Source organism: Apium graveolens, chromosome 10 (genome assembly GCF_009905375.1).
Source record: "Apium graveolens cultivar Ventura chromosome 10, ASM990537v1, whole genome shotgun sequence".
In the NCBI taxonomy this organism is placed as follows: Eukaryota; Viridiplantae; Streptophyta; class Magnoliopsida; order Apiales; family Apiaceae; genus Apium; species Apium graveolens.
This window is the reverse complement of record NC_133656.1, coordinates 15,470,964-15,485,309: the sequence shown is the minus strand read 5'-3', so window position 1 is coordinate 15,485,309 and position 14,346 is coordinate 15,470,964. Positions and strand designations below refer to the sequence as shown.

General features: G+C 35.1%; 1 protein-coding gene across 1 annotated transcript; it reads right to left on the bottom strand.

Moving 5' to 3' along the window:
* Nucleotides 1-12,329: 12,329 nt before the first annotated feature.
* LOC141690420 (uncharacterized) lies at nucleotides 12,330-13,184 on the bottom strand. The gene is made up of 2 exons (XM_074495225.1): nucleotides 13,055-13,184; nucleotides 12,330-12,847 (listed from the first exon to the last, which is right to left on the bottom strand). The coding sequence occupies exons 1-2, from the start codon at nucleotides 13,182-13,184 to the stop codon at nucleotides 12,330-12,332; spliced, it is 648 nt and encodes a 215-aa protein (XP_074351326.1).
* Between the last annotated feature and the right edge of the window lie 1,162 nt (nucleotides 13,185-14,346).

The window sequence follows — 14,346 nt, the reverse complement described above, 5'->3', positions numbered from 1 at the left end:
ACGGGTTAAAAAATTGAAGTGTAATGACTCTGGCGATCAGTACATTCCTGTATTTACTTATGTGGCGAATCAAGCTGTTCTGGACTCTCAGCTCACGAGTTATAACTCGGCTGTGGCGACAACCAGGCAGCCTTGGATTATTTCTATGGCGACAACTTTAGCTGCCAAAAAAATTTGTCGCGCGTGCAGTCTAAACAGAGGCGGCTATTTTGATTAACTTCTGTGCGCGTGTACAGGCGCGAGAATTCCCTGAGGCTGCCAATTCTATTTCCCCGCGTATGCGTCATCTTCTCGCGTGCAACTGACTTCTGCCTTTTTCCTTCATTTTCCAGCGTGTGTAGCACAAGGCGAGAGCAAGTCCTCCTGAGGTGCTATTTTGCAATAGAAGCTGCCATCTAACACAAGCTGTTATACTTGAGATTTGGCAGCTAATAAACAGCTAGCAAACCATGCTGGCAAACTAAATCAACGAATCGGCAGCTAATAATTGAACCAAAATTGGCAGCTAATTAATCTTTGAAATAAATAAAAAAAATTTAATTAAAAATTTTTATTTACTAAAATTTAAGTGATAAATTAATTTAGTCAAATTTATAAAATAAATTTATTTAAATTAAGTTCTTATGATAAACTTATTTAATTAAATTTATCAAATAAATTTGCTAAATCAAATTTATAAAATAAATTGATGTAAATTCAAATTAATAAAATAAATTAATTTCAGGATCCTGATTTGTGTATCAATCAGTCAGCTCTGATACCAATTGTTAGGTCCCGAATTATCGTAAAGGGGGGGGGGTTGAATACGATAATCACTAAATTAAAAATTCTTTGAAATCTTTAGCGGATAAAATATTTAGTGCTCGGTTAGTGCTTTCGTGTTCTTGAGAGTAATAGTGTTTGGAATGATAAAAACGAGGAACAAAAGATATTCGGGGAAGTATATATTAGTATAAATCCTCGAGGGTGTTGCTAAACTCCGGTAAATAAATTAACCGGCTACAATCTAATAACAACAAAGTTCCTAACTTCTACAAAGATTTACAAATCAAATCATATACAATGATCTAGCTTTTGTTTGTACTAGGATTTAATTACCGGGTAACGATTATAATGCCCCTAAGAATATACAAGAGTTAAATCGGGCATTATAACGTTACTCCGGTGAGAAGTTAAATGGATATTCAAGGTGTCGAAGCTTCTCTATAAATCTATGCTTCTTGTATTATCAACTCTCTTTTTGTTGGAGAAGAAGATAAACAGAACTTCTTGATCTGCTGCTGTATAGGCTTTTTATCCAATAAAATGTGTGGCTGAGGATGGAAGACTCTGTGGCGACATGTTCATTTCTGTGGCGACAAGGAGGCTCTGTGGCGACAGAGGGGGAGGATAAACTCTCTATGGTGATAGGGAGCTCTGTAGCGACGCACCTATACTACTACTACAACAAGTACATCAAATGTACTTAACAACCAAAAAACTTAAACTAAACTTTATGTACACGTTTTAGTTTTATTTCTCTTTTTTTATTTTCTTTTACCTTTTTATTTTTTTTGTTTTGTTTTGTTTTCTTTTTCCTTTTCTTTTTTTTTCTTTTTCTCTTTTTTTGTTTTCTTTTTGTTTCTTTTTAAGTTTAACTTGTAATTAAATTAATTTATAAAATTAACTTAAATATAACTTATATAAATAAACTAATTTAGTTTTATAAAATAAACTTATATAAAGTTTATAAAATAAATCATTTTAAGTTTATTAAATAAATTATATTAAAGTCCATTAAATAAATTTATTTAATTTACCAATTAAACTTTGAGCTTCGCCAGTCCCCTGAGCTGTGTAGCTGTATACCCCACACACCTCTTCTCGTACTTTAACAGATAAACGTTCAATCCAAGTACGTTCCTCAACTTAACAATTCTTCTATAAATAATACCCAGATTCCTTTCACGAGCTGTTGACGCCTAGTGCAACTTGTCTAGTTCACAGAGGACTAACCCTGATTCAGGTCTTCGTATTATAGCCTTGATTAAATTGTTAAGCTTGCCTCAATTTTATTGCTTCAGACACTGACTGTCAATAAACAACTGTACTTTCACTGGAATCCTTTATGGTACTTTAGACAACATCTTCATTAACCTCTGTCTATACACTATCTTCAATTCTTCAGATTTCTATGCTTCGAACACTGTCTATCTTCAATTAATGTCAATACACTGAAATGTTTCGGTAGCACTTGTATATTGAATCTTCAACATTTCTGAAACCCTGAAAGTCTTTAACCTTTGTTCTTCACTGAGGCATGATCATATTAATGAACTTCTTTCAGTGACCTGTATACAGACTTCAGGCTTTCTTCTAATATTCTGATTCTTTGTATTTGCCTTGTCTTCATTCTTCCTGATTTCTTGTGTAGACGTAGTATAATAAACCTGTCATGTTCTAGTGTTGTTATCGTGTTGAGTTATCACGTAACTATTCATACAGCTACGCAGTCTCACCAACACACCTGCACTATTAGGGCGCGCCTTATTATTTCAACATAATTCTACAAGTGTGTCCTGAAAAATATGTAGCTGAACAATAATTTCTTTCTTTTATTAATAATGCGCTCTAGTGTGAAAATTACACCAGTCTCATAGCTACTATGCTCTATGGGGAAATTATTTAAAAGATATGTGATCATACATACTACCCCTTAGACTAGGAGGAATTTTTTTTATTAGTCTAATACATAAAATTAATCATAGAAGTGAGGGGGCCGAGGCCATTCCCTATTGAAAATATTTTCGCAAGTGCTCTGCATTCCAAGCTCGAGGAATGAGTTTTCCATCCAAATCCTCCAAGCGATACGTTCCTTTCAAAAGTAAAGCTTTGACCCTGTACGGTCCTTCCCAATTAGCTCTAAGCACTCCATGCTGAGCTATTTTGTTATTTGGCATGACCTTTCGTAAAATGAGATCTCCCACCTTATAAGGCACAGACTTCACCTTCGTCCAACAAATCCAAGTGGAGCCTTTAATTAACCTTTACATCTTCCTCAACGAATAAATTTCTTCATAATGATCCAGCTCCCACTTCTACAGGAATCATAGCCTCATACACGTAGGCTAGCATAAAAGGGGACTCTCCAGTAGTTGAATTTGGAGTTGTGTTATAGGAACAAAGAACCATTGGTAGCTGTCTGGGCTATCTCCTTTCTTTTCTTCCAAATTGGCCTTTAGAGTGTGCTTAATGATCTTGTTTATGGCCTCAGTCTAGCCATTACTCTATGGTTGATAGACAGTAGCGAAATCCTTCTTGATATGCAAGTCTTCGCAAAGCTTCTTTAATTCTTTATTTTCAAATTGCTTCTCATTGTCAGATATGAGCTTGTATGGAATACCAAATCTGCAAACTATGGAATTGAATACAAAATCTTTGATTTTCTTGGTTGTGATTGTTAAAGGGTTTTTAGCACATAAACGCAACGAAAACGCAAATTTAAATCTTAAAAAAAAAGAAACCCTCCGCAGGATCCATGCGAAAAATAATATTTAATTCGTAGTTTAGTATGTTTACCTTAAGAAGCTTTACGTTAATGGAAAGATGGAGGTCTTTAATGGCGATCCAAAAATGATGAACGGAGATCTTTAGCAGCTGCTCCTCAAGTGTGAAGCACTCCACCGGTATCCACCAAGAAAACGATGTAATGAAGGAGGAGGAGGAGATGGAGATAATTAGGGTTTTGTAAATCTTTTTGGTTGAGGCAAAAATAGGGTCTATAATAGTATATTTATAGGCAAAATTTTCAGCTTAAAATTTTCCCATAAAATATTATTATTATTAACCCTTTATTATTCTCACTAATAATTAAAACACCTTTTAATTATTAATCCTTTTTCTAAATACTTTAGAAATAATTCTCTCACTTGATTTAATTTCCAAAAATTAAATTCTTAATTAATAATATTAAGAACTTTTTCTTAATTAATTTAAAATCAATTAAATCTCATTTAATCAATTATTAAATTTGCCAATTAATTATTTATTTCATAAATAATTAATTATCAGCCATTATTAATTAATTTCTCCATCATTAAATCATTCTCTTTTATGGTGTGACCCTGTAGGTTCAATATTAAGCCGGTAGTAGAAATAAATAATAATAAAACTATTTTATCATTATTTATATAAATTCTCTAATTCATTAAATATGATTAATTAATTAATCATATTTATTCTACATCGTGAGGGTACTTCTAAGCATATCGCGACTATCCGGATAATACGAATTCACTGCCTAGAATACCAAGAACATATTCAGTGAGTAGTTACCGTATAATTAATTCCTTCTACCCTGCAATGTCACGATTAAATACAAGGCATGGAACTTGTGTCAAGCCTATCTTATTTAATCACTTGTTTTCCCATTCACTATGCTTAGTTCTATCTAATGTAAATTAGAAACTACTTTCTAATTTCATTCACTCTGGCCAGAGACTCCTGAACTAACATAAGTGGATCAGCATTGAAAATTCTCTTCCTACACTGGAAGGGGTAGATCCTTTATTGATCATACACTATCTTCGTGTACAAATTCCTATACCCAGTAGAGCCCTTATAATTGTCCCTTGAGATTAAGAACTAAACCAAAGCATAGTTCAGTGTACACAAGATGACTATAATGACCTCAAGTCTAAGGATACTTGTACAACTATCACTATGTGAACAACTGTTGACACGTGAGTGAACTCCATCAGTTGTTCAGCTGTGTGAGTCATGTTTAGTGAACTTATTCTATAATAAGCACCTACATACTAGCTATAGTGTCACCACACAAATGTCTATGAGAACAGACATCCTTCATAATGAAGCAAGCATAGTATGTACCGATCTTTGGGGATTACTAATTACCAGTTAGTAATCCTACGACCAGGAACTATTTAAGTTTAGAGTTATCATCTTTTAGGTCTCATTATTATGATCTCATCACAATCCATAAAAAGCTTTAGTCTAAACTGTGGTATATCTTATTTAAACATTTAAATAGGTAGAGCCCGCAATAAAAACAAAACAAGTCTTTTATTAATATCAATGAAATCAAAACAAATTACATAAAAGTTATTCCTAAATCATCATACATGATTGGACTTAGGACATATCTCTTTCAATATCCCAATTGTACTAAAGCCAATCACTCTAGTATCTAATACCCATCTTGTCTTTATGACGATCAAAGTGACTTTGAGAAAGTGGCTTTGTGGGTGGGTCTACTACGTTGTTATGTGTGTCAACTATCTTGACGTCTCCTCTTTCAATACAATACAAGAAATGTTACCGCGCTCCCACTAACCCTTTTGTAGACACATGGTTCATCTATGTTTTTGATAAAACCAAACTCTTTGATTGTCTCATCAAAACGGATGTTCCATCTACGAGAAGCTTTCCTTAAACCATATATGGTTCGCAACAGCTTACACACTAGGTGTTCATTGCCCTTGGAAAGAAAACCCTCTGGCTGTGTCATATACACTTCCTCCTCAAGTTCCCCATTGAGGAAGGCCGTTTTCACGTCCATTTTCCAGATCTCATAGTCGCAGTAAGCAGCAATCGCAAGCAAAATCTGAATTAATTTTAACAGGGCTATAGGCGAAAAAGTTTCATCAAAGTCAATCCCTTGCCTTTGTTTGAATCCTTTTTCCACGAGCCTGGCCTTAAAGGTCTCCACCTGGCCATCTGTTCTAATCTTTCTTTTGTATACCCACTTGCACCCAATAGGCTTAACACCTTCAGGCGCCTCAACCAGAGTCCATACTTGGTTGGTATACATAGATTCCATATCGGATTTCATGGCACTATGCCATTTCTCTGAGTCAACACTACTCATAGCCTCATTATAGGTCACAGGGTCGTCATCATCAATGATTGACAACTCATTATCATTCTCAATGACAAGGCCATAATACCTCCCAGGTTGGCGAGACACTCTCACTGTCCTACGAATGGGCTGTTCCACAGAAGGTTGTTCAGTCTGAACAGGTGTTTCCACTTGATCCATAGTAGTTTGTGCTTCTTGAACTTCATCAAGTTCAATTTTGCTCCCACTGTTTCCTTCAAGGATAAACTCCTTTTCCAAGAAGGTAGCATGTCTGGAGACAAACACCCGATGATCGGTGTAAAAGTAATACCCCAAAGTCTCTTTAGGATATCCCACAAAATTACATTTTACGGATCGAGATTCCAGCTTATCTGGGTCAACCTTTTTGACATAAGCTGGACATCCCCAAATCTTAACGTGTTTAAAACTCGGTTTCCTTTCTTTCCATATCTCATAAGGAGTTTGAGGAACAGATTTAGAAGGCACCTTATTCAGTAAATATGTTGTGGTTTCCAATGCATAACCCCATAGGAATACTAGAAGATTCGCATAGCTCATCATTGACCAAACCATGTCTAACAAAGTTTGATTTCTCCTTTCAGATACCCCATTTAACTGTGGAGTATATGGAGGAGTCCACTGGGAGACTATACCATTTTCTTTGAGATAATCTAGAAACTCTCCATTCAAGTATTCACCATCTCGATCTGATCGAAGAGTTATAATATTGTGTTTGGTTTGTTTCTCCACTTCATACTTATATTCTTTGAACTTTTCAAAGGCTTCAGACTTGTGTTTCATCAAATACACATATCTGAATCTAGATCGATCATCTATGAAAGTAATGAAGTATGAAAATTCACCCATGGCTTGCGTAGACATTGGTCCACATACATCTGTGTGTACCAATCCTAGCAAATCTGCAGCCCTCTCTCTATGTCCACTAAATGGAGATTTGGTCATTTTACCCAATAGACAAGACTCGCATGTAGGATATGATTCAAAATCAAAGGGGTCAAGTAACCCTTACTTATGCAATGTCCGCAGTCTATTTTCACTAATATGACCTAGCCTACAGTGCCATAAATAGGTCAGATTTTCATCATCTCGTTTTCTTTTATTAGTTTGTTCAATCTGAAGTAAATCATGCTCTACGTCACATACATACAGACCATTATTTAAAATACCACGTCCATAAAGAACATTATCTCTAAGGATAGAACATTCATTATTCTTAATAATAAATGAAAAACCATCCAAATCCATCATAGGAATAGAAACGATATTCCTCATAATAGAGGGAACGTAATAACAATTATTCAAAATAATAGTCTTGCCCGTAGGCATATGTAAACTAAATGATCCTACAGATATGGCCGTAACCCTTGCTCCATTACCCATACGTAGAATCACCTCATCTTTTTCAAGAGTCCTACTTCCCTTTAGTCCTTGTAATGAATTGCAAATATGAGAACCACAGGCGGTATCTAATACCCAAGTAGAAATTTGACCTAGTGACATATTAGTTTCGATCATGAACATGCCTGAATTAGAAGCGGTAGTCTTACTACCCTTCTTCTTCTTCAATTCTGCAAGGTAAACCTTGCAGTTCCTCTTCCAGTGCCCCAACTTGTTACGGTGAAAGCAAACAGCTTTGCTCTTGGGGTCTTCAGCTTTTGGTGGAACCGGCTTTTTCTCACCTACTTTCTTCTTCTTGGAAGGGTTCTTCTTCCATTTCTTAGGATTGGAACCTTCACCAATTAGAAGAACAGAACTCTTCTTAGGGGGAAAATTCGATTCCGCAGTCTTCAACATGTTGTGGAGTTTAGGCAGGCTAACATCCAGCTTATTCATGTGAAAGTTCACAACAAACTGCGAGAACGAACTCGGAAGTGATTGCAAAACCAAGTCTTGGCTCAGCTCCCCATCCATGGAAAAACCAAGTTGTCCAAGACGTTAAATCAAATTGATCATCTTAAGTACATGGTCATTCACAGATGATCCCTCAGACATCCTACAACCGAATAGCTCCTTCGATATCTCATATCGAGCTGTCCTCCCTGCCACATCATACAACTCTTGTAGATGCATAAGGATAGTGTGAGCATCCATATGCTCATGTTGCTTCTGTAGCTCAATGTTCATGGAAGCTAGCATGATGCATTGAGCAACATTTGCATCATCTATCCACTTACGATACACAATATGTTCATCATTATGTGCATCGCTAGCAGGTTCAGTAGGCTTAGGTGAGTCAAGCACATATTCCAGCTTCTCAACCCTGAGAACAATTCTCAAGTTTCGAAGCCAGTCAGCAAAATTAGGACCAGTCAACTTGTGAGCATCTAGTATACTCCGGAGTGATAGTGCAGAAGACATAACATATATAGTAAATCTGTAAATGATGAACACATAACAACACTTAGCAAATATTCCATTTTATTTTAAAACACTATATGAATCGGGTCTTTATTCATAAGTGTCTCCCACTAGTTTATCTAATTTTTTCAACCCCCTAAGTGAAAATTAAGAATTCATAATGCTAGTGGGAATAGGGATCCTACATTCCATCACACAACCTCGGCTGTGGCATGAAACGTCATGTGATGTTCAATAGGCAGACAACTCTTGTCAATTAAATCTTATGTTATTCCCTAATATAAGTTTAGCCTCTTGAATAATTGAGTCACAGTTGTGGCACGAAAAACTCAATATTCTAAGTCAAGTCTAACCCAACATTTTGTACAATTGAATCAGTCTCCAACGGCCCATGGCTGTAGCACGTACCGACCTTTAGATTCTAATTCAATGTACACATCTCTATGTAATAGACAAGTATTTCTTATTTCGAAATCAAAGCCCTCAGCTGTAGCACGAAATGACAATGATTTAAAAATAAGAACCACTTTCTACCATGTTGGAAGGCTATGACGGACACAAGCCCGTTGTGTCATTGGCCAATTACTACTTGATATTATTTAATTTTAGAGGGATTATATTACGTTACAATCATAATCATATTATAAAGAGATTCTTCCTTTTAAATTAAATATTTCAAATCAATAATCGATAATCAGATGATTCCCAGATCAGGTGGAGCATTATCAAGAGGCGTCACTTAATAACCCTTTCTTACAGATAGAAATCTGTTGTTGACAAGATCATCCTTTCTCTCAATACTGAAAATTCATATTCAAATGTTTCATAAACACAAGAATCTCATGATCGTATTCATAATATTTATTGTTAAGGCAAGAAACGATTCATATTCTAGATTTTCTATAGCACGCCTTATATTGATTTAAGTTCACCTAAATCTATCATCGCATGGTAAACATAGGCATATATCTCATATATAAAATTAAATAAACAAGTAAATGTAAAGTGTAATAAAGTAAATGTGTTTGGTTATGGCCCCATCCTATGTGATCTTTATCAAGCTCATGATAAAGATCAAGGTCAATCTAATATGATGATGGAAATAAATACAACTACTTATTACATAAGTCTTCTTCTTTGTTTAGACTTCTTGTATGCCTCATCTTCTTCTTTGTATCACCTCCATTGGATAGCCTTCTTGAGTCTTCAATTACATTACATGATTGAAAGTAAAACTAATCTAATGAACTTAAAAGAATAACTCAAGTTACATTCGAGATTTATGATTACAAAGATTGACGACATGCAAGTCGTATTTAAAACCAAAACCATTACACTAAGGTCAAAAGGCCATAACCATCCACCATGCTCATACAACACATAAAATCATGTTAAAACACATAATCTAATCTTATCATATCATATTATCCATGATCTAATCATAAAAAGAAAATATGATAAAAATCAGAAAAATCAGAATCAAATCAGAAAACAAGAATCACTGTTTACGGCCAGTAAACGACGTCAAACGCCTTACAGATGAGTTGTTGATAGCTTTTGCTATCAGTTTTGTTCAGACGCTCGTTTACCTATAGAATAGGGTATTCGTTTGCGTAAATCGGACACCAGTCCCAGATTTTAGCAAATCTGCAGCAGCCAATTCAGAATCCGTATCTAATATGATTCTCATAATTAGAACAAACATAAATCATGTATATATCAGTATATATACAGATTACATAATCATCTTATGATTATACAACTCACATGAATATCATATATTGAAAACCATACATATATAAGCATATTATATCAACATCAAATTATGGCGAATCACGTACATGCTCATATATCGAAAACAGTTAACCACATAAACGAATTAAAAACTTTTCACAAGTAGCTCTGATGCCATTGAAGGGTTTTTAGCACATAAATACAATGAAAATGTAAATTTAAATCTTAAAAAAAATGAAACCCTCCGCAGGATCCATGCGAAAAATAATATTTAATTCTTAGTTCAGTATGTTTACCTTAAGAAGCTTTACGTTAATGGAAAGATGGAGGTCTTTAATGGCGATCCAAAAATGATGAACGGAGATCCTTAGCAGCTGTTTTTCAAGTATGAAGCACTCCACCGGTATCCACCAAGAAAATGATGTAATGAAGGAGGAGGAGATGGAGAGAATTAGAGTTTTGTAAATCTTTTTGGTTGAGACAAAAATAGGGTCTATAATAGTATATTTATAGGGAAAATTTTCAGCTATTATTATTTTCTCACTAATAATTAAAACACCTTTTAATTATTAATCTTTTTTCTAAACACTTTAGAAATAATTCTCTCACTTGATTTAAATCCAAAAAATTAAATTCATAATTAATAATATTAAGAACTTTTTCTTGATTAATTTATAATCAATTAAATCTCATTCAATCAATTTTTAAATTTGCCAATTAATTATTTATTTCATAAATAAATAATTATCAGCCATTATTAATTAATTTCTCCACCATTAAATCATTCTCTTTTATGGTGTGACCCTGTAGGTTCAATATTAAGCCGGTAGTAGAAATATATAATAATAAAACTATTTTATCATTATTTATATAAATTCTCTAATTCATTAAATATGATTAATTAATTAATCATATTTATTCTACATCGTGAGGGATACTTCTCAGCATATCGCGACTATCCAGATAATACGAATTCACTGCTTAGAATACCAAGAACCTATTCAGTGAGTAGTTACCGTGCAATTAATTCCTTCTACCCTGCAATGTCACGATTAAATACAAGGCATGGAACTTGTGTCAAGCCTATCTTATTTAATCACTTGCTTTCCCATTAACTATGCTTAGTTCTATTTAATGTAAATTAGAAACTCCTTTCTAATTTCATTCACTCTGGCCAGAGATTCCTGAACTAACATAAGTGGATCAGCATTGAACATTCTCTTCCTACACTGGAAGGGGTAGATCCTTTATTGATCATACACTATCTTCGTGTACAAATTCCTATACCCAGTAGAGCCCTTATAATTGTCCCTTGAGATTAAGAACTAAACCAAAGCATAGTTCAGTGTACATAAGATGACTATGATGACCTCGAGTCTAAGGATACTTGTACAACTATCACTATGTGAACAACTGCTAACACGTGAGTGAACTCCATCAGTTGTTCAGCTGTGTGAGTCATGTTTAGTGAACTTATTCTATAATAAGCACCTACATACTAGCTATAGTGTCACCACGCAAATGTCTATGAGAACATACATCCTTCATAATGAAGTAAGCATAGTATGTACCGATCTTTGCGGATTACTAATTACCAGTTAGTAATCCTACGACCAGGAACTATTTAAGTTTAGAGGTATCATCTTTTAGGTCTCATTATTATGATGTCATCACAATCCATAAAAAGCTTTACTCTAAACTGTGGTATATCTTATTTAAACATTTAAATAGATAGAGCCTATAATAAAAACAAAACAAGTCTTTTATTAATATCAATGAAATCAAAACAGATTACATAAAAGTTATTCCTAAATCATCATACATGATTGGACTTAGGACATATCTCTTTCAATTGTGGCGAATGGAATAGCTTCCACCCACTTTGTAAAATAGTCAACAGCTACCACAACATATCTCACACCCCCTTGGCCTTGGGAAGTTCCCCAATGTGGTCAATTTCCCACATAGCGAAAGGCCAACGACTTGCCAAGGAAGTTTTGGATATTGCTGGCACATTAGAATATTTAGAAAATCGTTGACAATGATCACACGCCCTAACAAACTTGAAAGCATCTTCTTTCATTGTTTGCCAATAATATCCTTGTCTAAGGACTTTTAATGCTAACGAACCACCCCTCGAGTGGTTTCCACAAATATCTTCATGTACTTCCCTGAGAATATAATGTCCCTATTCTAGGTCCACACGTCACAGAAGTGGCTGATTAGACCCTCTTTTATACAACACCCCATCATACTCAACATACTTCGCAGCTTGATAACGAAGTCATTGAGCTTGTAGCTTGTCTTCCGGCAAAATCCCGGTGCGGATATAGTTATGAATTGGGGTCATCCAAGTCTCCTACATGACATATTGCATCTGAAACACACTTATTTCTGGAATACTTGGAATTTCCTGGACTCCCAAGGGAATCTGTCCTAGCAACACACTGTCTATGTGCGAGCCCATTTTTTCCAAGGCATCCACATTAATATTCTCTTCTCTCGGCACGCCTCTCAGCTTGGCTCTACCGAATCTTTGAAGCTGGCGCTGCACACACCTCATGTATAACTCAGTTCGAGGGCCTCGGGCCGGGAACCCTCTATTAACTTGATTTACAACCAACTCTGAATCACTTCGAGATATAAAATTCATAACTCCCACCTCCAAAGCTATCTTCAGACCATTGATCAAAGCATCATATTCGGCGTCATTTTTGGTGACATAGAACTTGAAGTGAATGGCACTCATCAACTGATGTCCCTCCGGGGTAATCAAAACAATCCCAACTCCTGCTCCGTTATTATTTACAGCCCCGTCGACATGTAGAATCCACCAAGGGTGTGGGAACTCTTCTCTCATCTTGTCAGGGGCATTCCCTGTGAGGAAGGTTCTACCAACAGTATAGCCTTCTCATCTACTTCGAAATCAAACTCATGTATGAAGTTAGCCAACGCCTGTCCCTTAATTTATGTGCGAGAGCAATACTCTAGATCAAACTGTCCCGACTCAACTGCCCACTTTAACATTCTTCCTGACGACTTTGTCTTATATAATATGTGTCTTAGAGGATAAGCGGTGTAGACCTCTCTCTATCCGATGAGCTTGGAAGTATGGCCTCAGCTTTCGTGCCGCAATGACAAGAGCATATACTAACTTTTCCATGCTGGTGTATCTAGTCTCTGCATCCAACAATCTCTTACCCACGTAATACATCGGTGACTAGAGGCCTTCTTCCCCTCTCATCAACAGTGCACTGATGGAATATTCAGAGACCGCCAAGTAGAGAATCAGCTTTCCCCATCCACTGGTTTCTCCAACATAGGAGGATGACCAAATTATTCTTTGATTTTCTGAAAAGCTTCCTCACAGTCCGAGGTCCATATGAAATCTTTTCCCATGCCTTTTATTGCCTTAAAAAATTCCTTGCATCTGTCTGAAGACTTTGAAATAAATCGATTCAATGCCGAAATTCTTCCCTTTAAACTCTGTACCTGCTTGATGCTGGTGGGAGATTTCATGTCTAGCAGAGCTTTGATTTTCGCGGAATTTTCCTCGATTCCTCGGTGGTTTACCATGAACCCCAAGAACTTCCATGACTCAATGCCAAATACACATTTCTGAGGATTCAGCTTCATCCTATACTTTCTTAGAATGTCGAACATTTCAGCCAGATATTCTGTATGATCCTCTGATCTCTTGGATTCACCAACATATTGTTCACATATACCTCCATCGTTTTCTCGATCTGCCTCTTAAACATCCTGTTTACCAACATTTGGTAAGTTTCCCCGGCATTGATTAGACCAAATGGCATCCCGATGTAATGGTAGTATAACGACTCGTGTATTTTTGAATTATTTAAATATGTAATTGTGGAAGTATTAATTAAATAAAATATGTGTCTTGGTTTGGTAGCAGTGTGTTGATATATAATATCTGTCTGTAATTTATTGGTGTAAAGGGTTGGAATGTGTAGTTAAAAATTGAGTTATATTGTTCTGTTTTATTTTTAATGGTGATTTTATTACAATTTTAAATCCGTAAATATTTGGATTGTCTCTAAAATTAGTTTTACGATTTTATAATTTCAATAATTATATTTGGGATTTTACAAAATTTAAAAATCAATATTTTATCAATTATTTAACAATGTATGATTTTCTGATTACATTTAATTGTAAAATCTGTATTTAATTCCAGAATTCTTCAAAAATTATGAAACTCATATTTATTTCAGTTTGGAATATTCCGAGAATTTTAAAATTATTTTGGGAATTTTTGAGATTAATTTCACCTACGCGTTGTTTCGTTTATTCGTTAAAAGCGGGTATAAATTACGTTTCAAAAATTATTTTAAAATTACGAAATTTACTTT

What these genes read in the sequence shown, in the direction of transcription:
- LOC141690420 (XM_074495225.1), bottom strand. Translation starts at nt 13,184, where the DNA reads ATGTATTACGTGGGTAAGAGATTGTTGGATGCAGAGACTAGATACACC. An exon ending in AGCTCATCGGATAGAGAGAG is followed by an intron (nt 12,848 to 13,054) that starts GTCTACACCGCT and finishes CCTTCCTCACAG; the next exon opens with GGAATGCCCCTGACAAGATG.